Source organism: Trichosurus vulpecula, chromosome 6 (genome assembly GCF_011100635.1).
Source record: "Trichosurus vulpecula isolate mTriVul1 chromosome 6, mTriVul1.pri, whole genome shotgun sequence".
Classification (NCBI taxonomy): Eukaryota; Metazoa; Chordata; class Mammalia; order Diprotodontia; family Phalangeridae; genus Trichosurus; species Trichosurus vulpecula.
The window spans coordinates 49,487,677-49,515,585 of record NC_050578.1 but is presented as its reverse complement, the minus strand read 5'-3'; the positions used below and the strand labels follow the sequence as shown (position 1 = coordinate 49,515,585).

General features: G+C 39.8%; 1 protein-coding gene across 1 annotated transcript in view; it reads right to left on the bottom strand.

Moving 5' to 3' along the window:
- The window catches only part of PAPSS1 (3'-phosphoadenosine 5'-phosphosulfate synthase 1), a 117,756-nt gene that overhangs the window by 19,851 nt on the left and 69,996 nt on the right, over positions 1-27,909 (bottom strand). Inside the window, exons 10-11 of the mRNA XM_036764859.1 lie at positions 19,075-19,343; positions 5,139-5,368 (exon numbers count right to left, since the gene is read on the bottom strand). Coding sequence (XP_036620754.1) covers positions 5,139-5,368; positions 19,075-19,343 — 499 coding nt within the window. The remainder of the gene's footprint in view (positions 1-5,138; positions 5,369-19,074; positions 19,344-27,909) is intronic.

Below are 27,909 nucleotides of genomic sequence, written 5' to 3'. Positions count from 1 at the left end.
ACAGGGTGGGAAGGAACCTCAGAAGCTCATTGGTCTTAAGACAGACACGGCTTTGAATTGAGAATAAGGATGAAAACAATGTTTCAGCGCCTTAGATATTCATGAATACTGATCTGACGAGGCATGTGGGACAGTCTGGAAGGCACGAGGTATGAAAGACTGGAGACAAGGAGACATTAGGGGGCCTGCTAGAGAAGTCAACACATGAGCTGTCAAAGAGCCAGACTTAGACAAAGCGCTAACAGTGGTACTGAGAAAAAGAAAAAAAAAAACATATACAAGAGATGATAAGACTTGGTGACTAGATATAAAAGACAAGTCAAAGGAGCTTTAAGACTCAAGGACTGAAAATAATGGTGATGTAACTGGTCGTTACAGGGGAATGGGAACGGTTTCAACCATTAAGCAGTCAGCAGGTATCTATCAAGTTCCTATGTACCAGGCATTGTGCTAGAGATTGGTTACATGGAGAAACAATCCCCACTCAAAATCAACTTACATTCTAATTGTGGAGACAAGTATACATGAAACTACATACAAACCAAGCCAACAAGCATTTATGTTGTGCCTACCTTGGGCCAGGTGCTGTGCTGAGTGCTGGGGATATAAAGACTATGCAATATGAATACAAAGTCAATAAAAATACACATACACATACACACGGAAGGAGAAAGAGTAGTTAAATGCAAGGTACCATGAGAGAGAGAGAGTACCAACAGTTATTGGGATCAGCAAAGGCTTCATGCAGAAGATGGTATCCAAGCTAGAGCTTAAAGGAAGAGAGAGACTCTATACAACAGAGAGAAAGCGTAGAGGTTGGGAGCGTACATTTCAGGCATAAGGGCCAGCTTGTAGAAGCACAGAGATAGGAAATAAAGTATCATGAGTGAGAAAATCGATGGCATGGTTTGAAGGAGAAAGATGAGTTCCATTTTGGACATGTTGGATTTTAGGTGACAGTAAAAGATCTAAGGGCAGCTAGGTGGCGCAGTGAGTACAGCACCAGCACTGGAGTCAGGAGGACCTGAGTTCAAATCTGGCCTCAGACACTTGACACACTTACTAGCTGTGTGACCTTAGGCAAGTCACTTAACCCCAATTGCCCTGCCTTCCCCCCTCCAAAAACAAACAAAAAAAAACAATTACAAAAACAAACAAAAGATCTGAACAGAAATGTCCAACTGGCGCTTGGAAAGCCCAGCTAGAGCCTGGATAAGAGGCCAGAATAGGAGTAATAGTTGTTACTTTGGAAAATTAAGATAAATGAGAGACAATGGTCTGAGCAAAATCAATTTATTAGTTAGGCTAGCAATAACCAATAAATTGGGTCAATGGCCTCTCTTGATGATCAAATGAAGGCCTCGAGGGAGAGCTCACAAGCCTTAATATATTTTTGGGGAGTAGAGAGTCAAGTAGGTGGGGAGACAATATGGTTGGTTACAGAGTAGAGATGGTGTCATGGGGGTAGGGCCAACATGACTGGCTATTTTAAAGAAAGTGGACTGTCACCCACATGTGGCTAGCAGTAGCCACGTCTCTCTGACAATTAAAGAAAGTAACTTTTATGTGACCCATCCACATCTTGCAGACCTAGTTCGGAGACCTGAGTTAGCAGACCCCCAGGTGCCTAGAACGGTTTGTTAGGGAGATAAGATTCTCCTTAACTGTACAAGGACAGGCAAGGATGAATAATATACCTTTTGGGATGATAAGCTAACTTGCAACTTCAGAGTAACTCAAAGGAAAAGCTGACTCAATGACAAAATTATTACAGCATAAAATCAATTCATTGTACAATCAATGCAGAAGAGACTAGAGGTAATACTAATTTTGATATTTTCATAGTTTTCAGAGTGAATCACATAGAGGGAAGAGATTAAAATATGAGAAAAGATGAGCTCTCCCAAGATGAATAACAGATGAATGCAAGAGGACAAGAGGCTAATCACTGGGGAAAGCTCACACTTGGACATTTTAAAAGACTATTCTTGCATATCTTCATGGCTTTCAAGGGGAGGATTTTGTGGCCTTGCGTGACAAAAATCAGGGGAAAAATGCTATTGGCTTAGAAAAATTAGAACTAAATCATCAACATTTTCACTGGTCCCCTCTCTTACTCACCATTGTGAAAGTACACTTGATGTTGGAAAAGAACACCATCTGAAAGCATAACAGAGAACTAGCCCCAGTCCTAGGATGCTCTGTTCTGTTTTTGTGGCAGAGCTGACTTGGCTTCACACCAAAAGGAGATCAGATGGAGACATCTTTTTATTTCATGGGTTTCCACAGCCAAAGAACTCGTCAAGTGGCCAGCTAGTGGACATGAGCCTCTCTGTACTTAGCTGGGTCTATCCTTGGAAAGCAAAGATAACCTCTTGCCAGGAGTGTATACGAAGTCTTTCCAGAACAGTGGAACCTGTCAGAATTTGGACTTCTAAGGCACAGGACTGGAGATTCCAGAATTCACCTCCATACCCATGACATGGAGGCAATAAAATAAATCATCCCAACAGCTATGGAGTGAATGAACCCCTTGCAGAAGATTAATGGTAGACATAGACAAGATTCACACAGGATATGAAAAGGCACAGACAAGGGGGATTTACATCATTGCAGGGAATACCAAAATCAATGAGATGTATCTATGTATTGAAATAAGTAACTTCTTAAAAGTCTTGGTTTAAGGCTAACTTAATGACAACTAGCAATAACAAAGTGAAGAGCAGTAAAATGACAATCTATTACAAAAGCACCTGGGAAAGCATGACTCAAACCCTCTGCTCCCCCACAAGAGGGGAAGAGATGCTGTGGCATTATAGACTGTTGGGCCTTGCTGAGATTTCACTAATTAGAATTAAAGAATTGTAAATTTTGTTAAAGTCCTATGCTCACCACAATGCATAAAACAAATGGGGCTACAATTAGGAAAAAATGACCACTAAAAGCTTAATCCTAACATCTGAAAAGAGGGATTTCTTTTTCTTCCTAACATAAGATTTCTTGACAATAAAAGAAACACCTTGTGGTCCTATAATTTAAACCTATCTTTTTTTTCCAGATATTCCCTATTGACAAATACTATGTCTGAATGCATAAATGCATGTAGACTTTTTTTTAATATCATCCCACACTATAATAAACTGGCCAAATAAGAAAGTGCAAAATCATTAATTACTAAAAAGCTGGCATGGTATGACTTCCATTAATCAAATATTAGACAACCTCATATGTGCATAATTAATAACTGTGTTTCTCTAATACTTCAAAGGCTATCTCTTTACCACAAAATTTTAATCATTTTCCAACACAGTCCCATCAACTTAATTCTATTTGAATACATAAATATAAAAAGTTAGGCAACTAAGAAGGGTTTAAAGCTTCCCAAGTCAAAACTTACTAAGATTTGGTAACATAAAAAAAAAATTTCCAAGAAAATGAGCCACTCATGTAACTAACATAGAATTCATCTTTGGAAATCTTATGAGAGCTGACGTAATTATTTATCTTTTGAATGATTAAAAGACAGACTGTTTTAAAGCAATATTCGACAGATTTAGGGAAACATGAAAGTTATCAAGGACATTTCTAACACATTAGTCAGCCACACACACAGGAATTCTAAGGTCCTGCATGTGAGCGTAACAAAGCACCATGAATACAATACAATTTGCAAAACAAAAGCCAGGGTTCTTTAGGATTTTTTGCCCCTGACTCAAAAAAGGAAACAGTGAACTTTGGTTACATAAAGTTTGCTTTTAAGTCATTTGACCTAGCTCAGCCTGCTTTCTCATATGTAAAGTGGGGATTATATTAGCATCTACTTTGTAAATTTTAAAATAACATATAAACGCTAGCTATTATTATTACTTAAAAAGTATTTGTCATTAAGCCAACCTTCCCTCATCTCCGCAAGGGCAACGACTATCTTTCTTTCTTGTCTGTATCCTTAGTATCTAGCCCAGACCTTGGCTTATATAGCAGGCACTTATTGTTTAGAAAGAAGGGAGGGAAAGGGCAGTATCCTGTGCTGGGAAAAATGATAAAAAAAAAAAATTCCTATTTCTTTTTTTTTCTCCAACTGAACAAAAGTTATGGCTTTTACTAAGATTAACAGTCAACAAATATTTGTTACAAAGCATTTAAGGCTGTGAGAAAAAAAATGTTTTAAACAATCTGGTTGGTTTTTTTTCCCCTAAATCATTAACTACTATTTATTCTACAATCACAAGCACAGATGAGGAAAGAAGGGTCTAGAGAGGAAGAGATTATGTAGTTTTCAGTGTCACCCTGAAGAGTTCCTGATGTCCACCGGCACCAGATGATGTCTATCTACCCTTTTGTTCCTCATGCCCTAAGTCAGGTGAAACCTAGTCTCAAACATAAATAAAGACTAAGAATTTCCCAGTCTACTTAAACCACCTACAATAGACTCATTCCAACAGAAACCACTGGAATACTCCAAGAAACTGTGACTTCTCAGCAGGGGTATTCTCTCTATACCAATCAATATCAATCAATCTTTATTGAGCACTTACTATGTGCCAAGCACTGTGCTAAAAGTGGGAATACAAAAGGAGGCAAAAGACAGCCCCTGCCCTCAAGGAACTTACAATCTAGTATAGACCCAACTAGTCTATGATTATTCTAAGGTTATGTGATTGATCCAAGGTCACACAGCTAGTTAAGTGTCATGACTTGAACCTAGATTTTTCTAGTTCTAAGGCCAGAACTTCTATAATAAAAGTCAGCCACACAGAAAATAAATCTTAAAAATTTCTAACCTTTCCTACTTTCTAGGCAAAAACTGCCACATGCCTTAGAAAAAAGGGTAAATAGATCTTTCTAAGGTTCAAGTAATCCACAAAACAGCTAGTAAAGAAGCCAGCGAACCCTAGCGTTTGTGTGAAATTCAATAAAGGCTTAAAGTTATGATAGCGGATTCAGTGTTGGGCTCTATGCTGACTTTAAAGTGATGACAAATAAAATTAGGTGGTCCAGTTTCCTCTGAGAAATGGGTCCACAAAAATCATGACCAGCTGGGCTACTGAGAAAATGTGTCAAAAGCATCATAAGACCATCACAATCAAGGCCCTACAGAAAAGAAAGAGGAGGTAGAATATGCTGATTTTAAAACTTACTGCTGAGAGTCATAATAGTCCATGCGCTTCTTTTTCTTATTGTAAGCCGCTACACGAAAGGGAACGATTTCCAAGGTTATTAAGCCAGGGGCCATCGTCAACACTTTGGCCCCATGGGTTGGCTCATAAAGATCCTTCCCAGTCTCTGGGTGAGGCATGCCAGCAGGATCTCTTCCAACAATGTAAAAGTTAGCTCCTGCAACCATTCGTGACCTGCAATGCCACTGGACCTAGAGAAAAAGAGATAAGCAAGTTAGAAAATCCTATTTCTATTTTATGAATATTCATAGACCAATGGGAAATAAACCTAGATGAATCCTCCTAACCAACCAACAATCCAGCAAGATTATCCTTCAACACTTTGAAAACCTGTGATTTCTTCAGGATGGGTACTCCCTCCATTAGTATAGAGCAAAGGGAAACACACAGCCCATGCAACCTTGGGAACCGCGATGCTTCTGAGTGCTACTCAAATCACAATTAAATGCCATTAGGAAGTATTTACCAAAATAAATAAAAATACAATAAAAGATTATGTTTAAAAACCAAGTCAATATATAGCTGCAGATATCCTTATGTAGAGATGAGACTCCCATGTCCGTTTGTGTCTGACCCCACTGATGTGGACAGCTCATCTCTGATTGAGTATCTGGTAAACATGAAAGTTATCAAGGACATTTCTAACACATTAGTCAGCCACACACACATGAATTTTAAGGTCCTGCATGTAAGCGTAACAAAGCAATCTACTTTGTAACAAGCCTCTCAGGACTTAGCCAGGCTAGCCCTCCAGTGACAAGCAGACATACAGTAGGGCGCTGTGTGGACCTCACAAAATTGTCTCAGAGTCATGGGACCTATAAGAGTGCCTCTCCTCATGAAGATGAAACACAAGAATAAAACTTTAATAGAAGACAGTCACATTAAATTAAGCTTTTATTTAATATGAGTATCACCTTATGAAGCCAAAACCAATGATAATTTTTTTAAAATCATGAATAAATCATTCAATCAACAAGCATTTATTAAGTACCTACTATATGCCTGAAATTGGAGACACAAAAAAAGTGAAAATCCCTGTACTCAAGGAATTTATTAGCGGTGGGGAGAGGGGATGAGATGTACATACCTTTATTTATTTATATGTGCAAGATTCAGTTCAAATTAATTCATTCAACATCCTTTTATAGGGTAATCAGATTAAAGGTGATTGGACATATAGAGGCATAGAATACAGGCCTTAATTCTTCACCCGTAGTGAGCACACTGGACTAGGTAATTTTGAAAGGTTGTTTCGTACTCTAAAATTCTATACCTCTATCTGTCCAATCAACTGTGATGCAGGAAAAAGATTTCAGAGAGAAGGTTCTTCTCTCACCTCTCTGGGTATACATTTAATTTGATTGTGTGGTTTTTTTAATCATCATTTTCCACTGGGCCCCAACGCTTTCTCATAGAAACAGGGATTAGACTTGCAATATCACTGGTACATGGAGCTGCTGAGTGAGGAAAATCCCTCTCCCAATGAAAGCTGGCACCTTCTCTGCAATGTATAGTCTTCCAGGGTTGCCTGAGGCACTGAGAGGTTATGGGACTTGACCAGGATCACACAGTGTCAGAGGTATGATTTGAGCCCAGCTCTTACTGGCTTCAAGATTGGCTTCATCCTCTACACCAGTGACTCTTGGTGTTTTTTTAATTCTATGATCCCCTTTCATAAAAAAAAAAAGTGTTGTGAACCCCAGAGAAATTTAATATACTATTAATAATACTCCTTAGAATTATTTACTGCTTAAAGTGCTATTAAAAACTTAAATGCAGACCTAATGGTTGATCATCATGAACCACTAGATGGGAATCCATAGCTCTGTGTCATATGTCCTAATACACAGGTTTTCTAACCAGAGCGGCCAAAGTAAAATCATCCTCTGTTGCTCTATGGTTCATTTCTTGCCTGGTTACGTATTTTATAGGGCCAAGCATCCCATTAAATCAGGTATGTGCAAATATATATATACACATATACATATATACACACACAGTTATACATACATACAGTTATACATATACAGAGACAGAAAGAAAGAGAGAGAGAGAGAGGGCACATTAAATAAACCTAATAAGACTAAAATGAACTTCTTAAGCTGTGCCTCAAGTCTAGACTGGGTCGAAGACACTGAAGGGTATGCCAAGATGCCTGGATCCTGACAATGTATCTGAGTTTATAAGATGGTAGAGAAATTGAGGAATGTCTAAACTTTGAACAAGCTTTCCACGATACTCTGACATAACTTGAAAGTTTCTCTGAAAGAGTTTTATTTTTCCTCTTCTCTTTTGTATTTTATTAGCCTACAATGAAACAGGAATACATTTCGTTGCCGGAAGGAGAGGCTTTTGCAATCACATTCCAGGTTCCCAGTCTAAAGGAAAACATTCATTCTCTGGGGAAAAAAAAAAAATGACATGCTGCCCAGTGAGGTGGCTGCCAAAAACCAATAAAAGCAATAAAAAAAACCCATGTAAACAACATGTTTTAATCCTAAGTATTAATACAGTACAGATTAGATGACCTATGTAAAACATTTACCCATTTGGTTATAGCTTTAAGTGAGCCAAAAGAGAAAATTAAAGGAGAGAGGGGGGGGATCTACTAGCTGAAATCCTTGCCTTGCTATCCTGGGACACAGATACTTATTTCTAGGATTGAATACAGACACTGGGAGAATCTGGATTTTTATGTGTTTTCCATGTTGTGAAGACAGAAAATTTACATAAAGGTTTTTCAGTGACTAAAGTTGCCATGTAAATAGAAGGGAAACACACCGCTCTGCCCGAATATGTATTTTTCCTCCGGACCCCAGACCGGACTCCAGAAAGGAGAGCTAATCACTCCGCAGAGTGAAGCATTCAACCTATTTCTTGTCCTTTCATGTCTTTCCTACTGACTCAGAATTTGCTTTTACTTCTTAAATCTGTGTTCAATAATGACTGCAATGAAAATCTCTAAGCCATTCCAAAGACTCCTTTAAAAAGTAGTTCCTTAGATATCTGAAATACCCACAAACCAAGGGACTTCACAGCCATACCTATAAAAAAATGTTTTATTATTCATGAATATAAGACACAAAAATTTAAACCACTAAAGTGGACTTTTTCACAGGGAAGTAATAATTCATGCAAAACAAGGGTTATGTAGAAACATGCTAATTTCACTATCTAGCTTTTTTGTTAATGAATTTGCACTCTCTCTCTCTCTCTTGTTCACTCATTCTTCCCTCCCCCAAGAGTTAGCATCAGCATCTCAAGCTTTAGGTACAACACCATCTACAAGAAGCCTCTCCCATGTCCTCATTAATCTTAGTGCTCTCCCTCTGACACTATCCCCACTTTATCCTGTATACATTTTATTTGCACACAGCTGTCCACATACTGTCTCCTTCACTAGATTGTGCTCTCTGAAAACGGGGACTATCTTTTTCCTCTCTTTTGCCTTTTTTTGTATCCCCATCACTTAGCACAATGCCTGGAACATATCAGATGCTACAAGTTAACTGACTACAGACAGTTTCTAGTTATCTCTTATATCTTTAAATGGTTTAAAATGATCAAAAAAGGTGAAGAGTCTAAGCAAAAGCAGAAGGAGGGGAGTTGTCCTTTATTCTATAGCTATAAGCCCTACAACCAATTCACTAGACAACAATGACGTTCCAGTTTGCTTCCCCCCGCCCATGGAAAACGAAGGACAGTGACTTCACAAGGACAAGAAAGATTAATAAACAGACATCTGAATAAGAGTCACAGATGGCAATGGCTACTCACTTTATCTTGTAAGACCCCAGTAACCTCACCTTTGCTTTTAAGAAAATTAAGACGTATACTATTAGGAAGGTCTACAATATGCCCTTTAAAGAATTCAAGAACACGACAGATTTTTGGCCAATAAGAATGTAAAATCCAATGGATTTCTCCCTGCACATGCTTCCCCAACCCTGACTTCCTCATTTACCTATAGCAGAATTCCTACGATAACTGAGAAATAGCCAAGCTCTATTATTGAAGCAGTTTAAAACAGTGAAGGTCTTATGACAAATTACTATTGCCCTAAACCGAAATATGTGGATTATCTATGCCCAAATTTTCAGCCCAGACTGTCTTCTCCTAGCCATCTACTACTGAATACTAGAGATAATGGGGAAAAAAAAATAACCTGAACACTGAAGGCAAAAGGATATATAAATTTTTCAATTTCATAATTGTAATTAAAATGCTCTTATTTTCGGAGTAAAATCAACATTGTCCAAAAATATGGCATGGCTAATTTGATGCAGGACACTTTCAAATATGTTTAAAAAAAAAAAAAAACCAGACGGTCCACCTAACATCCTTCCTTAAATCCCACACTCTTCCATCTTCAGGACCCTGCTGCTGCACCAGATGGCCTCTGAGTCCCCTTCCAGCTCAAATCCATGACACTATAATCCTGCACATCTTCTATAGCTCCCGTATCAATGGCACCTTCCCAATTCAACAAACATTTGACACAAGAAGATTAGCCCCTAGGCTGAAGAGCATATGATTAATGAAGTTGAAGTCAGTCTTGAATAGCAAGTGATACTTGACATGAATTGCTGAGAGGATTTCCAGTTAAGCAGCTTCTTCTTTCCCCAAGAAAGAGATGACTTCAGCCCTGTGACAGCCAATACGCTGTCTAAATATAGATCTATGTTTCTTTATTACGCGACTCTGTTAACAAGTCATATGGCCAGTAACGGCGATACATGCTTACGTCTTTAAGTTCAGAGTTTGAAACAGATAGCCTATGGGGAAAGAGATTACTCCAGTGTACTCTAGGGCAAGGGTTAATTAGGCATGGTTTTGTAATGTTACTAATTTCTTCTCACCATCTAGAACATAGAAACTGGCAGACCACATTTGAATCTTGTTAAAGAAAATTTATCAGGAAACAAACCAGTGTAGGGTGAGGGGTAGGAGGTTGTAATATTGATATAATATATTAGTAATATAGTATTATATAATATATATTAATGTAGAATAATATATAATAATATAATGAGAGGTATTAGACATACCTGCTATCACATACTCATAAGCCCAGAGATCCCTGTATGCAAATTTAAGAATCATCTGCATACAGATGATCGCTGAACCAACGGAAATTGATGAGAGCACTTAACAGTATGTAGACAACCAAGCATAATGGAGCATTCCTGTGGTCCCTGCTACTGAGGAGGATGAGGCTGGTATCATTTGAGCTCAGGAGTTCTGAGATGCAACCAAGCTAAGCTGATCAAGTGCCTTCACTAAAAGCAATTGCCAATCTGGTGAGTTACTGTAACTACAATGCTACTTGCCACTACTGTGGCTGTGTAAGGCCAATAACACCAGCACACAGGAGGGGCTACCAGCATAGGTTCTTTGATCTGCTTTTCTAAGGAAAATAACTCTAAGGGGCTAACAATCTTACTTTAATTAAACATACATATATCATTCACTTAGTTCAGGGGGAAAAGCCAGCACCCTGAACTTCAGAGAAAATATAAAAAGAAATTATATAAACAGGGAAGGTTTCTAGCCATCTGACCAATGCTATACATACATAGTTACCAAAGAGAAAAGCACCAACACCTGAGTTTTTCAAAGTGGGGCTGTGTATTAGGAGGGCAGAGTTTATAATCTCAAAGAGGATCATAAACATGTCTGAAACGTTCGGAACCGCCGGATATAAGAAACTCTCAAAGTAGAAGGCAGAAGAATCAAAACATTTATTTAGGCTCCACAGTAACCAACCCATGAACCAGCAACCCCATTTTGATATATTGATCAAAAGCTTCCAGGCCCAATAAGTACGCCTTGAAAGAGTAACCAGGAGGCTACAGAGAAGCATGATTGCGTAAAGCAAAATCATGTTTCCCCCTCTATGGTAATAAGATTACCCACTGGCCTGAAGTCTTTGTTCAGCTTTCTCCCGTAGGTCAGCTCTGCTACTGGCAGCTCCTGCTTCAGCTGTGGCTGTGTCTGTAACTGTAGCTGTAACTGTCGCTGTAACTGTCGCTGTAACTGTCGCTGTAACTGTCGCTGTAACTGTCTCTGGCTCCAACCGGAAAAGGAAAAGAGGATCTTCAAGCTGTCCTCTCCCCTCTTATAGAGTTTTTGACATCATCAAGCACCGCCTGAACGACCAGGGCCGATTGGTTCTTGACTTGGCCCCTCCCCCTAGCGTAGCCGTTAACACCTCCCCTCAGCCAGCCCCATGACTCATCACACAGGAAGTTGTCTGCTTCCTGGAATGCCCTTTGGGCTTCCTGCCCCGGAAGAGCAAGCCACAGTGTCCAGAGGCTCAATGAGGTAAGCTGAGTCATCCAAAGAAAACAAAGGCCATTCTGGCTACAGGCTGGAGGGGTGGGGTGGGAGCTCCTTAACAATGGCTACCCAGAGTCTCATCTGGTCAAATCACATGACACTCTTCCAGTGAGTGAGCCCCAAAACACAATGAGCATATATACCCTGTTCAGGGCCATGGGACTTAGTGCCTACTTAGCAAAAGGGCGTAGGCCTGAGGCTTAGCATCTTCTTAGCAAAAGGGTGTGGGAAAGATCTCTAATTGACCAGCGCCACATCACATATATAGTTTCCAATCAATGGCACTTGATTGCCTTAGTGCTGAGAAACACTCCAAAACAAAAGACAACAAAAAAGTGCCACCCTGCTTGTCATTACAGCCACCTAGAAGCAAAGGCTACCAGGCTACCTAAGGAGGGGGAAATCAACCAGGTTTGACAAAATGGAACAGGTTAAAGTTCCCATAATGAGGTCAGACCTGCATTTCTAGCCTGAGCAAGACAGGGAAACTCACTCTTAATAGAAAAAGAAAAACAGTATATAGAGAGCAAAGACTCCTCTGGACTCTCCAACTACATACATGCTCTGGTCTCCCAAAGTCTAAAAACAAACAAAACTTTTCCATTACCCTTCTATCCCATTAATTAATGGGTCTCCTTCCCTTCAATGCTCAATTTCATAGAAAAAAACTATAGCTGAGGTCCATGATCTTTTCTCAACTACTCTAGTGAATATGCTCTCCCAAAGGGCACCAAGAACCACCTAAGTGCCAACCCAATAACTTTTTGTTCAGACTTCATCCTCCTTGATCTCTTTTGAGATTACGGATTAAAATTCACCCACCAGATTGAAAGTTCTCCACCTTTCTGTGTGTTGTGGCCTCCTGGTGAAGCCCATTTAGAATAATGTTCTATGTAAAATAAAGCACACAATCAATAATGAAATACAGTTATCAGGGTATTTTTAAAAATGAGTTCATGGTCCCTAGGTTAGGAAGCCCTGTGACTAGGTAGATACTTTCTTCCTCCTTGGCTGCAATGACGCCATTCTTTAAACTCTCTTTGCTGTCCCCCAGCAGTTGCTTCCCTATCTGCTCATCCTTTTCCTGACCCCTTAATGTGTGTTCCTCAAGAGCCTGTCCTCAGCTCCTTACAATCTGTCCCAGGGCATTTCCAGTTAACCTCTTAGCTTTAACAGTCACATATAAAGAATATTTTAAAAGAATCTGTTAAAATGACAAACATATATAGCTTAAACATCTTACCAACTTCTTAAAGAAATTCAAAAATACCTTGATGTTTCTGAATCCACACTATTGATTTTTAGTGCTAACAACCGATCTAAGTTAAAAATGTGGTACGTGGTCTTGGGGACATTTTGGTTTGTCCCCTTACTACAAACTCAATGAGACTCTGAACGGTTGCAGTTTTGAGCTACCTAAGAAAATCCCTAAGGCAAAGGAAATAAAAAATATTTTTATCCAGCTCTCCAAAGAGAATCTACGACAAGACTTAAGATTCAATATTCTGCGACTCAAAGAATTCAGTTCAGATCAGACTTCTGGAGATATTAAAAGAATTTCTCTGGAGCCATCACCCTAAGTAGTTGAGACTAAGAGGTCCCTGCTGAATTGCATTGAGTAGGTTCTAAATGAACTATAACAACAGCGTGTACACACATCCTATGATGATCTTTTAGCAATGAATGGAAAGAGGACTGGATTCAGGATCAGAGGTCATCAAGTGCACATCATAGTTCTGCCACGTATCACCTTGGATGACATTTGCCAAATCACATAAACTCTCTGGGCTTCATCCTCCTTATCAGTATAATGAGGCAGGAAGATCACATCACCTCCAAGGTCCCTTACAGCTCTAAATGTTTGATCCTATGAACTTCCCCTTCCCACTTTTTGTACTCTTTTAAACTTAAACTATGCATCGCACGACCATTTCGAGGCAGCTAGGTGGCACAGTACTAGGATGGAGTCTGGAAGGTCTGAGTTCAAATCTGATCTCAGAATTTACTAGCTATGTAACCCTGGACAAGTCATTTAACCCTGCCTGCCTCAGTTTCCTCATCTGCAAAATGAAGACAATAGCACCTATCTCCCAGCTTCGTTATGAGGATCCAGTGACTGAATATTTGTTAGGTACTTTGCAAATAAAAACTTTACGTAAATGTCAGCAATTGTTTTCCACACTTGATTTTTCTAATAGGGTATGCACCAACTACACAGTTAATTCCATTTGTCAAATATAACTGATGGTGGTTATATCCAATACACCTGTTAAACTAGCTGTAGCAACAATCTGGCTAGCAGCTACTGTGGCTGTGTAACACTGCTAACACCAGCATACAGAAGGGCTGCTAACACAGGTTCTTTGATCTGCTTTTCTAAGGAAAGCAACTTTAAGGGGTTAACAATCTCAGTTTAATCAAACATATGTGTATCATTCACTTAGTTCTGGGGGAAAAGATCAGCCCCCTGAACTTCAGAACTACAAACAAATTACAAACATCAACAGAAAGACCTTGTCTGATTCAAATCACAATTCATAGTTACCAGAGAATTACCAACATTTATCTGGGTTACAAAGCTGGGGGGCAAGGCGGGGCAGTTATGGCTTGCCCAGAATCTCAACACTCCTTGCATGAGTGTGTCCCAAAAGTCAAACAACAAGCTCCCCTCAACTGTATCCTGTTCAGAGCCCTGAGGGTGGGTGTGTGAGAGTTCCCCATCCCCAGTATCACATCATACATATACAAGTCAATGACTCCTGATTGCCTCAGTGCTGAGAAATAGCTGAGAAACACTCCAAGACAAAGACAGCAAAAGGTTTTCCACCAATTCAAACAAAGGGGAGACTTGATAGTCTCAGCACCCCAAAAGGGAAGAACAGGGAAAAGTCTATTTATACACCAATGCTACAAAAGCATGGGCCTCATCTCAAAGATAACTAATAACCTGTTTGGATTAATGAACTTTCAGAAACACTGCTAGTTCTGATCAGGAAGAACATCCCCACCCTAACCTAATCTCCAACAATTAAGCTTGCTAAAATTCAAAATTTAATTGACTCATCATTAAAGTATCATTTTGTTTAGGCTCTCTTTTTTTGGTCTGAATGTGTAACTTCATTGGTGTGTAAGGGACCACCAATGAGGAAATTACTTCTACCAACAGCAACAATTCTTGGGCATTTTCTCTCAGAGGGTTGTTGCCAGGGGGTACATTAAATGACTCAGCCAGGAACCAGGCCTTGTATCTGGATCTTCTTGAGTCTTGAAGAGTCATGCTTGCCTTTATGATATCAAGCCTAATTTGAAACTGGTAACTAGGGAATATAATGGAACATTTCAAACCTACATGTATTCATATTCCCAAGAATATACCCAAGCACTATATACCTTATTGAGAAATGAGCTAGTTTTTCTAGAGCTATTTGCAGAGATAGCAGATGGCATTTCTAGCATAGTTGGTAATGCTCCATTAAAAAAAATCCATCCACAAAAATGCATGTACAGTCACCTCTTTACTGTTAGAAAAGTACAAAAAGGCTGGGCAGGAGGAGAGAGACCTAAACAAGAACTTAAGAAACATGCCCATTAAATCTTTACAGACTGGAAAACCATGGACATCCTGTTGATAACTAAACAGGCTTAACAGCTGTTTGCTATTCTGTAAATCATTTGTGCTACAGAAATAAATCTGGTACCAATGTCTTCTAAATGACCTACAGAAAATGATTAAAGGAAGAGTCCTTGTTGGGGGTTTTTTATTAGCTGGCAAAAAAAATTATTGGCAGCCTTTTTCCTGATGTCACTGGAAAAGCTGCATAAATTAAATAGTTGTTTTTATTTTACAAAACAAACCCTTCACTTAAGGCTGTGGATAAAATGGACTTGAAACACACACATAAAGGAGACACCCTTGCAGAAAAGCAATGGCTATCATTTACAAGCCATTCCATTTAGTGGTACATGCTTCTTAAACTATACTTGAATATAAACAGGTGGCTAGAAAATTGGTGCCAAACTTCAAAGCAAGAACAGAATTCATTTAGTCACCAGCCCCATTTTCCCACTAAAAAACAGACACAATTGCTACCATTAAGTAGTTTGGCATCAGTACTTTTTTTCTTAAACACTTTCATGTTTTTTCAAAAAAATTTTATGTCATTCTATTAGAATTTGATTTAACAGGGTTCTTTGGGTTGTTGGGTTTTTTTTGCATAAATCTAAACCCCTAAGTTCAGGAGTTAGGAGAAGCTTTCAAAAACGGACACTAGAGTCAGCATCCTTTAAAAGAAAACATACCTCCTCTCTCCTGATCTCCAATAGGTGCTCTAATGGGGAAAAAGCTAACAGGGAGGCAAAATGGAAAGAGTCCAAAGCTGAAGTTCTAGCAGCTAGATTCTCCTTTGCCATTTAATCTGCTCTGTACTTAGGAAAGTCACTCAGGAATCTCACCAGGTCTCAGCTTCTCCCTCTGGATAATAAGAATAGACTTTAGGATCTCTCCCAGCTCCACGTGTATGATCTGATGAAGGTACTCCTTTGTATCTAGGTGCCCTGTGCATCCCTCTGGCTTCATGCTACTTCTCAATCCCCTTTCTATAATGGAGAAGAAACCAAGGGGAAAAAACCGCAAGTGGGCTGCTCCTAGGGAAAGGTTTGTGAGATACCTGAGACAGCTCCAGGAGGACAAAGAGCCCAAGGAAGAATGGCCCAGAACATCTATTCTGGCCTGTCACTAGGCTAGTTTACCCCTTAAAGGGGTCTGAACTGCTTGGGACAAAACTAATACCATTACTCAATGACATTTACAGAAAGGCTTAAAACTCCAAGAATGACGCCAGAAATAACTCTTTTTGTGAAGATCGCCGAATCAGCACCAGCCTTGACGAGGTTGATTACCAAACCCTTTTTGAAGATGCAATTACATCTCAGGAAGGGTAGAAACCTTGAGCGAATCGTTTTCATCACCTCAACACACCTACTTGAGAGAAGCCTCAACAAGTAAGAAATAAGTGAAGATTTCTGGCTTTTTTGCTGGGTGTTACAAAGGCAGAAGTAGAATAAAGAAGACAAAGGAAGGGGAAGTGAGAAAAAGGAAGGGAAGATGTGTGTAGGACAGACTACTATTATCATCCTTCTTCCTTAGGTTATTCTCGCACCTCCTTCTCCTCCCCCTCTATTCTTTATAGGATTCTAAGATTCCCTTATCCCCAGCCTTTATATATATATGCATACAAACACATACATCCATACACATACATGCACACATACATGCACACACATACGTGTATCATTCAAAGGCCTTGGGGCCTCACTGAATGGTGTTAACATAGTTAAAAGGTAATAATGAAAAGCAAATGCTTTATTTTCCTACTTCAACTGATCATTAATCTCATCCATTTGGATACTCCATTCACGACTGCAGACTGCAATCCACCCACACCTTCTCATCCCAACAGTTTCTCAACCATGCCCTATGCCACAGATCCTCAGATTTCCTCTAGGCCTTTTCGTATGGCAGGAACCAGGGCGTCACTCAACTGTCTATCTGCTCTCCCTAGCTCTGCTACACCATTGGCCAAGCCCCCTTTCTATTCATTTACTTCTTCAAGAATGTCATTTCTGCCACTTCTGGGGTATAGGTAGATAGGTCACCAGAGGAAATATGATGCAAATTACTCTCACCCATCATGCATTTCCCTTTAGGCCATTTCCAAATTTGATTCTTCAGAGCAGAGATGTCAAGCATGTGGCCAGCAATATTTCTGAGTGCTGCCCAAATGTTAACTGGGAAAGATTTAACAAAATAAATAAAAATACAACAAAATATAGATAACATTACATTTTAAAACTAAGCCAATATGCAGGCCACAGGGATCCTTACACACAGTTTTGTGGCCCCCATTTCTATTTCAGTTTGACATTACTGCTTTAGAGAACTGTGCTGTTTCAAGGTTCACAAGCACATGAGATCACTTGGAAGCAGCTTAGGATTGTTAAAAACACTAAGCAATTTCTCTTTTTCACTTTTTTTTTGGAAGGGGAGAAGGCAAGGCAATTGGGGTTAAGTGACTCGCCCAAAGTCACACAGCTAGTAAGTGTGTCAAGTGTTGGAGACTGGATTTGAACTCAGGTCCCCCTGATTCCAAGGCCGGTGCTCTACTCACTGTGCCACCTAGCTGCCCCATTAAGCAATTTCTCAAGTGCCGCTTAGTCCACTCTCTTTTCACTATCTATCTGCATTGTATGTCCTACATATATGTCATGATGTGCTCATTCAATGATCTGGCCATTCACTACATCAGAGTATGGACAACAAGCATTTTCATTCACTTAGATTTTCCTGTGTGCATTGTCAGTCCAATCTCAAGCAAGATTTCTTCACAACAGTGGCAAACACTTTTGGCCAGCCTCCATCTCCCTGTTTCATGCTTCATTTGATGGTAACCATCCTATCCTCCAAATTAAAAAGGAAACCTATATAGACTTAGCAGATACATGAGAGATTCCTAGACAGAGGAAAGCCTCTACATCTACGTTTCACTGTACTGATGACTGATTACAATAAATACCAAGGGACTTATATTTTCTGCAGCTATCAGTCAACTGTGACTGCAAAGATGTAGCCTGCTATAGAGAATACTGTGCCAAGAAAGCACAGTCCTGAAAACTGCTCAAAAAAAAGCAAGAGGGGCAACTGGGTGGCACAGTGAATAGAGCACCAGCCCTGGAGTCGAGAGGACCTGAATTCAAATCCAGCCTCAGACACTTGACACACTTAGTAGCTGGGTGACCTTGGGCAAGTCACTTAACCCCAATGGCTCTGCCTTCCCCCCTCCAAAACCAAAAAAATCAAGAAATGCAACTTTCTTGGGAGGGTTTCCAACTCTACAACAAATCACTGGCAGCTAACTGAAGATAAATAGTTTATTTACTAAACATGTACTTGGTGACCCTCCCAAGGTAAAAGCAGCCCATAAGGAGATTGTTTTTAAAGACCTACAAGGTAAAAAAAGCCCTAAAAGAGAGTCCTAGGGTCACAAGAACCTCAGGATCAACCCAGAGAGTAGTCCTCATATACTTCTTACCCAAAGAGCCCACAAAGGCATCAAGAGCTGGGCCTATTCAAAAGTCAATGAACACAAAAGCAGAAAATAACAAGTCTCCATAGCAGACCAGAGCCACTACAAATGCCTTTTTCCTTTTTTTTTTTTTTAAATCTCCAAAACCTGTCTCCAACTTCCTTATTTTTTGCTTGTCAGTGGCAAAGGCTTCTCATTCTCAAACTCCCTACAAGGGCTGTTGACAACCCAGCAGCCATAGGCCAGTCTCCCCCATTCTTCTTCTGAAGGAGCTGATTTTTCAAAGGAATAACAGACACAAAGAACAGGAGAAGGAAAAGAAGACACTCTCATTACTGCTTATGTGCCTTGCCCCCTTTAGTAGTCCTGAGACTACTAGACAATAAACAGGAGGTGTGCTCATAGATGAAAACAAGATGCTACAAGGACTAGCTTTTAAGTTGCTTATTCCAAATTCTTGAAAGCAAATCTACCTCAGTTGGCCCAGCATACATCATGGGTGATGGAAAGATGGCCACCACCGTGTTTTCAGGATTCAGGATTCCCTCTTCCAACACCGCAGCGTGCTGCTTCATTCGCCACATCAAAGGAACGTCATCATCCTTTGTCCAGCCACCAAGAGGATGCAGGAGGAGGACTGGGCGCCGGTATCCCCTTTCCAAAAGCTGTTTATGAGTATCCTGCATTAGCAGAGCATGTCCGTTGTGCACTGGGTTGCGTAATTGAAATGCAAAGACAGCATCTGGGAAGATAATTTCCAGCATTAAAACAGGTATAGCTCAATCGTGGATTACAACCTGAAGGAAAAACAATACACCTTAACTCTATCTAGATTCGGTTTAGCAGATGTACTAAGGATTAGCCAAACACGATGCATGCTTAGAAGTCCAGCATAACAAACATAAACCAGCTTGGGAGGGTAGGAGAGAGGAAGGGAACTGACTTTGTCTTAGGTCAAAAAGATATGCAGTAAATTTTTGTGAATATTATTATGTAATAATGTACTATACTTATTTATATTAAAATGTATTTTCATTATGTAAATATTGTCAATGGTCAGGCACTTATATAGTATATGGGTACATTCCATAGTCAAGGGGGCCACTTGAATAATTATCAAGATTTAGCTAACCACCTTCCTTCTGACTTTGTGCTTAGTTTTCATCTTTGGCCGTGACTCTCTAAAAATTATATTTCTAGATTCTAAATCAGTCTAAAACCTTAGCCTACCCTAATACCTACCCTCCAAGATGAATCCATCCAGGAACCCCTGGCACTGACCTTACAGGAACCAGAGAACTTGAATTGTTCGTTCAACAAATGACTTACATATGTTTATCTCCATTTCTTCTGCTTGCTTGGCTTGGCTTATACTCAATCTCAACACCAGCTTCAAATTTTGGAGTCTAATTTGACTAAGTGCGTCTCCTCGTAATGATCCTACACTACCCTACCCCTGTGCTCAAAATGCACCAATTCAAGGTGGTTAACTCCACGTCTCCTGGTTCTGAGCAGGGCTGCACAGCCCTGATGTGAGCCGTCACTTGTTTTTCTCAAGATGGGCAGTCTGGTCCACTAAGAACACTGGATTTGGAATCAGAGGACCTGGGTTCCTACCCGAGCTCTGCTAAATACTACCTGTGTGACCTTAGGCAAATTCCTTAACTTCTCTTAGCACCCTCAATCCTTTTATTTCTCATCTGGAGAAAAAAAAAAAAAGCCTGACAACATGCTCTCAAAGGTCACTTCCAGCCCTAAATCTCCCTGGCAGCCTTAACTGAATTCCTACTTGTGCCTAGAAGGCTTAGACTAGAATCCTTGCTACAAGTGTCTCTGGCCACTGAGTGTCTGAGGCTGGACTTTTTCAACTCAGAACCGCCTAGTCCAAAGCTCTAACCACTGTACCAGCTAGCTGCCTAGCCAGCAACAGCTCCCTCTAGATGTTTGCCCAAGAGTTATGAGGAAGTCCTGTCTATTTTACAGTGCAGCTATCTGTCAAATTACAAACAAAGGCAGCCTTTATTTGAAAGACATGTTATCTAAAATTCACACAAAGTATGAGCTCAAGGACTTTTTATTTATATCAGTAGTACAAAAAGATGTCAACCCAAGGAAATACTTGATTTTTTAACCTAACAAAACCAAAAAAGAATCCTAAATGGAAGCCATGATTGATGTCTTTCTGTGGCAAGTTGCTTTCTAACCTATGATCCGGACTGCAAATCACAGAATTTTATTTTAGAAGTAAACAAAGGAGCGAAGTAGCCTGAACCACTGTGATTAGAGTGGGGGTGGAGGGAATACAAACGGACATCAATATGAACAAAATGAAACCTGTGATAGAGCATATGACAGGGACTTCAAGCGCTATGGCTTTGTATGCTAAATTAGACCACTACATTGTGTTGGTATCCCCAACTCTAATAGCAGAGTTTTTGGTCTGGGCAGGGGACCTGGACCTTTGTCTTCGCTAGGAAAACTCTCTCTAACTTAAGAGTCTCAGAGAGCCATCTAGACCAATTCTCATTGTTAAGCAACTTACCCAGGGTCACATAGCCGGCATAACAATAACTAGCCTTTATGTAGGGCTTTGAGGTCTAGGAAGTGGTATGCATATATTATCTCATTTGACTAGTATATGTCAGTATATGGGACCTGAGCCCCAGTCTTTCTGATTCTGAGGATGCCTCTCTAGTCTCTTACTTTTACCTTCTAAAATTTACCAGGCTCCATATCTTCTCCACTCTTAGCTTTAAACTTGGCCAGACCCTTTCACTGGCTACCCAAGGCTCACTAGAGCATTAACCTCTGGCTCGACTTGCCAGGGCACAGGGTGTTTTTGCTCTGCAGCTCTGATAAATGGTCCTTCTCCTTCCCAGTTAATAAGCGACAGATTCCTAACCCTAGAATGGGGCATTTATTTTGCTAACATGTCTCGAGAGAACAATGAGCAAATCCCTGAATCGCTAGCAGGTCAAAGATGATTTTAAAATATAGCCATTTAGTAACATTATTTACAGGCACCCATTTCCAACAGGAAACATAAAAAGAAACCAGAATATATTGTATATATAAATGATTCCATAGGTTTATCTACCTAGGCTTCCTTCCCAAAAAGGCCTAATTTAGTTCCGTATTAGATAGTTAATGCAAACGTTTAAGATTGATCATCCATAAAAAGTCCATACTAGCAGTACATATGAGACTTTACTGCCAAAAGTCTTTCAAATAGAAATATTTGCTTGCTGCAATATCATCTGAACTCAAGAATCCCTGGAGCATTTCAACTCACTCATTAGCTTTCTAATCATCCTCACCCCCACCCCCTATCATCCTTTAGAAGAGGGATGAAAAAAACAGCCTTGTCTCTCTGTGGTATAGACTTCCATATGTGGCGCTCGTGTGACTTCCTCCATTCTCGTACCCATGGAGCTGAGCACAGAGGGAGAGGAATTCCATGGACGGGACAGACATAGTCCATGAACTCACACTCCAAAACTATTACCCCAACTGCGGCAAGGCAATAATAAAAACGCAGAGCAAATTAATCATCGTATTTGCACGTCTTGTCACATTTTCACTCTGCAAAGGGGGTGAGGAAAGAATCATGTCTAAACAAAGCGTGGTACATGAACGTAATGAAATATTGCTGTGCCAGTTTCGTGGGTCCAACAAATACTGCTTTTTAAGGTAGCATTTATATGGTGCTTTAAGGTTTGCAAAGAGCTTTACAAATGTTATAAAATTACCTGATTCAATCCTCAAAACAACCCCAGGAGGTAGGTGCCATTATCTCCTTTGAACAGATGAGGAGGCCGAGTCAGACAGTGGTAGAGTAACTTGCCCAGGGTCATACAGCTAGCAAGTATCTGAGGCTGGACTGAACTAACTCCTGGCCCAGCACTCTACCCTCTACATCACCTAACTGTCCCTAGTCACACCTATTATGTGTCTGGGGGCAAAGATGCTCCATCTCCGTAAGCTAGTGCTTCTTCTGCCCCTGTAAAATTAGGGAAATGATTGTGCCACTCGCCCCCTCCTCCACTCCCAGGCTGTTGTGAGGAAAGTGCTTGAAACCATACAAAGCCCAGTTAGCGGCAAAAATGGGACCAGAACTGCTAATCTTGGCACGAGCATTTTCAGTGGACTGGACCCTGGGGAGCAACAACAGGGCTCTGAAACTAAAGATAAGTCAAGAGAAAGGACCAGCCGAACCACAGCTTAGTGTACTGTCTTACATGTGGTGGGTGTGGTCACTAAACCACTGTCAATGACCACTGAAAGGTCAGAATTAACAGGCCAGGAGCCACAGAACTGCAAACAGACAAATAGCCACTTAACATCATCAGGGACAGAAAGCTTAGGTCAGAACTAGGAAAGAGAATTTTAACCATCTTGAATAAAAGTTTTTACGTTACCCCACTGCCCCCAGAAAAGGGAGGAGGGAGAAAACACATTTGAGAAAAGAATTTGCACACTTTAATCTAGTGAGTTTCACCTCAATTCCTGGTAAAATTCTAAATGTATAATTAAAGGGAGGGCTTGTAAATGTTTGGAAAAGGAAAAAGGAATCACTAGAATGAACATGGCTTGATGAAGGAGAAATCATGCCAGACTAGCCAAACAATATTAACATGTCGAGTGAATAACTGGGTGCAAAAAGTAGTAATTAGTGGCTCGCTGTCATTTTGGAGGATGATTTTTAGTACAGTCCCCTGGACTCTATCCATGGTCCTGTGTGAATCAACATTTTTTCAACAGTCTGCTTATCAAATATATAGATGGCACTGAAAGGATAGCCAATGTAACTGAATAAAAGATTCAAGATCTAAAAATCTTGAGAGGTGGAAACAAAAATGAAATTTAACAAAGATAACTACGATCTCATACCTGGTTTCAAAAAAATCAATTTCATAATTATGAGATGGGAAAGGTATGGTCAGGTAGCAATTCTTATGAAAAAAGATCTAGGAATTTTAGTGGACTTGAAGCTCAATATAAGTGAATAGTGGCAACAGCAACCGAAAAAGCTAATGCAATCTTTGTTATTATTATTGTTATTATTATTATTATTAAAAGAGACATAGTGCCCAGTGATGAAGATACTATGGTACTCTGCTCTGGTGAAACCAGAGTCGGGAGTTCAGTTCTGAATGCCATGGTTTAGGAAGGAAACTGAGAAGCTGCAGTATATTTATAGCAGAATCAGGCTGAAGGGAGGACTGGAGTTGATGCCATAGAAAAACTGGTTAACAGAAATGGAGAATATTTAGCCTGGAAAAGAGAAGGCAGGGAATATGATTTCTTCCTTTAAGTACTGATGAGCTCTCAGGTGGAAGAGGAATAAACTGCTTTTACTTAATAATAATAATAATAGCTATCATTTATAAAGTATTTAAACTATATGCCAAGCACTATAGTAAGCACTGGGGATCCAAAGAAAGGAAAAAAAAAAACAGCTCTTACTCTCTTGGAGCTCACCGTTACCTTCACATAGCATAGTTTGTTTAGCCACTGACCAAATATCACCACAACACAGATCTTTGAGCAAATGATGACCATTCTGGGGGATTGCTGTAGAAAGAATTCCACTGTGTGCATAAATTAGCTGAAACAGCCTCTAAGCCCTTTCTAATCGTGAGATTTTGAGGCTAGGTGAGTTGTAGGAAACATAAAAGGTAATCTGAAACCTTGATTTCAAGTATTGGTGACTTGGCTCTATCAAAAAAGAGTAGAAAATTCAGAGACATACTAGGAAAGAGAGGTGGCACATGGGAAGAGTTTAATGAGTTCAATTTGAGGAGAGGAGGGATGGTGAGTTTTAAGGACTAGCAAACATCTAGGGAGAGTTATCCAACAGGAAAATGGAAATAGCAGGTGAGAGGGTAAAGGTAAAGACAACAAAGTGGAAGTCATCCATTTAAAGGTAATAACTGAAGCCTCTGGAGTGGATGCATGTGCAGGGATGAGAGTCAAAGACAGAACTATGGGACCCACTCAAGCCGGCAGGAAGCTGGAGAGCCAACAAGAGAAACAGAAGGAACAGTCAGAGAGGAAGAAAGAAAGCCACAAGACTGCACTGTCACAGAAGTCACAGAGACAATTTCCACATCCATAGTTCATGTCTTGATTTCTCATGCCTCCAAGTTTTGTGTTTATTGCTGCCTATAAAATGTCAATTTATTTATCCCAAAATCTAAAAATAAACTGGCTTCAAACTATGCTCCTTAACTTTCCCTCTAAATGCTCAACCCCTTTCTAATTCCCTTCTCATTGTCTCTAATATCAATCTTCTCCTACTCTCCCAGACTCACCTCCATTGCATTTTCCTCAGACCCCCCTCCTCTACCTTAGCATCTAATCCAGGAATCTGAAACCTTTGAAAGGTTATGGTGCCATGTTTATGATCCATCTTCTAGCTACTGGGTGTGTGTGTGTGGTTGTGTGTGTGTGTGTGGTTGTGTGTATGTGTGTGTGTGAGAGAGAAACAGACAGACAGAGAGAGACAGAGGAGACAGAGAGAAATGACTTGTGATGCTTTCTTTAGAAACAAACAAAGAGAAGTAGTTAAGTACTTGTCACCAACTCTTCCAGTGAAGTGGCCCAAAATATGCTCTCTTACTAAGCACAGACCATGAAGTATGATGATGGCAATGAACCATGGCACAATTCTGAGACACACTACCATGGGTTGCTGATTCCTGACCCAGGCCATCGTTAAATTTTCCACATTTTTCATCCACATTTCCTAGGCTTTATTTTTCTCTTTCCATTCCTTCCATCTTAATCATCCTGAATTCAGAACTAATATAAGCGCTTTCCACATAGTACATACTTAACAAATGAATTTCCAGATCCTAATGTTTCTGTGTTTTAAGCCTCCTTCCCAGCCGGCATATATGTGTATGTATACAGATATGAGAACTTATCTGTATACTATGTAATGCATATAAGGTAATATAGACTATATAGTATAATATATAGTGAAAGCTATGCCTCTCACAAAGTTAAGCCTTCACACATACCATCTGTTCCCACTGTTTGGAATACTCATCCAGTGTCTAGGGCTATTCCTTCAACTAAGCAGGGATTCTTAATCTGTTTTGTGTCATGGGCTCCTTTGGCTACAGCCTGGCAAAAGACAATGGACCTTTTGATTCTCAGAATCCTGCTTTTAAGTGCATAAAATAAAATAAATGGACTTATAATAGGAAAAAATTATACTGAAATACAGTTATCATGAGATTAAAAACAAAAAACCGCGCCAAGTTCACGGATCCTAGGTTAAGAACCCTGACTATAAAGAACAAAATGGAAAGGAGTACCACAGGGCACTGGAAAGAATTCTGGCTTGTAATGCTAGAGAAACTTGGATCTGAAATCTGGCTCAGACACCTAACAACTGCATGACTTGGTTCAATCACTTAGACTCTCTAAGTTTCAGTTTTCTCATCTGTACAATGGATAAATAACGCTTGCCTATCTATTTCACGGAGTAGCTGCTAGCAAAGAGCTTTATAAATCTTGCAACACTCTATAAATACAAGCTACTATTATTTAAAACACTCCTTGCAACTCATTTCTTTCAAGAATCCTTCCGAGACTTCCCTATTAGATGAGTTTCTTAATGGTAGGAGCTATGTCAATGATTATTTTCCAACCTTTTAATCAGTCAGTCAATACACACCTACTAAGCTTTTAATATGTACCAGGCACTGTTCTAATCATAAGGTGTTTAATGTACAATAACCATGGACTGAATGGATTTTACTTGACTCATTTGAACCTTCTCCTCCTGTTCCAGCATATTGGTCCACCAATGGATCAATTCAATTACCCAGGCCTCTTCAAGTAGACCACTTCTCACATAACCTAGTGGGGACACTAAAAAAAGACCTCTTAATCTTCCCAGAGGCAGAACATTCCATGGGCCATCAAGGGTGATGAAGTCAGAAAGTGATTTAACAGTCTGAAAACAGTATTATACCATTCACAGCAAGGACGATCAACTACTTCTAGGATAAAGAGGAGGAAAAAGATAAAAAAGACCTTAGCTAGAAGCCATCCACTGCTCTCTTCCCCTCTGTAGTACATCTTGGATTTCTGCAGTGGTTTGTTGCAGCCCTACCAGCAGAGCAAACAAACAAACCGTGATGCCCATGCCAGAGCATAACCCTTGGGTCTGTTACTTATTTGTCTAATAGCAAAGAGGGTCTGAAATATAAAAACAAATAAAACAACACACTGTGGCTCTTTGTTCTCTGTCAGGCTAATGACATTAGGCTCTAATTACTTTAAGCAAAGTACCTCTCTATTAAAATGATACTTGCTTCTCTGTAACAGTTACTTTTCTTTTAACATATAATATGCATGTTGTGTGTACCTCCACATGTGTATGTACATGTGTGTGTATTTATGTATAAACAATCAAAGTTTAAGGCTCTCGGTTACCAACAATTATCACACACAATCCTAATAGGAATTCAAATACAAATTTCAAAACTTAAGTCAAGCCTTCCACTCCTTTTCAGAGACAGCTGGTTCATCGGCATTGAATCACTGCATATATTTCCAGATTTTCTCAATGTATTGATTTGTTTTTGCTGATTACTTTTTCTTTTTTCTTTAAAAAAATTTGTCATATAGGTTGGCTTTCTGTGAGGGCCAAGAGGGAGAGATGGAGAAGAGGGCGGATTTCTGGTGATATTTTCTAAAAAGATATTCGTGATTTTTTTTTAATGTATAAGAACTTCAACAAGGCCTCCAGCAGACTATGTTCTGCTCATTAGAAAATACATTTCAACAAGTAATAAATTTGCAAAGTTTCCATGCACAGCACTCAGGGCAGGTAAAGAAGAAAAGCTAAAATCCTGTTTTATTCTTTATAAGGCAAAGGAGGTAGAATAACAAAGAGCCTAGATTTGGAGTCAAAGGACCTGGGTTCAAATTCCAGCTCTGCTTGCATCTGCCACCAGACATGACATCAAATGAGGGATTTAATTTCTGTAGGCTTCTGTTTCTTCATCTGTAAATAAAAGTGCCCTCAGCTGTGCTTTCTATGAACTCAGTCTAAGCTTTTACTACTCGACCCATTAGCGAGAAGACCCTCAGATGTAAAATTAGTTGTTAAACACATTTTTCAGTCATATCCTACTCTGTTACCCCATTTGGGGTTTTCTTGGCAAAGATACAGGAGTGGTTTGTCATTTCCTTCTCCACCTCATTTTACAGATGAGGAAACTGAGGCAAACAGGATAATGGACTTGCTCAGAGTCAAACAGTTAGTAAATGTTTAAGGCAGGATTAAA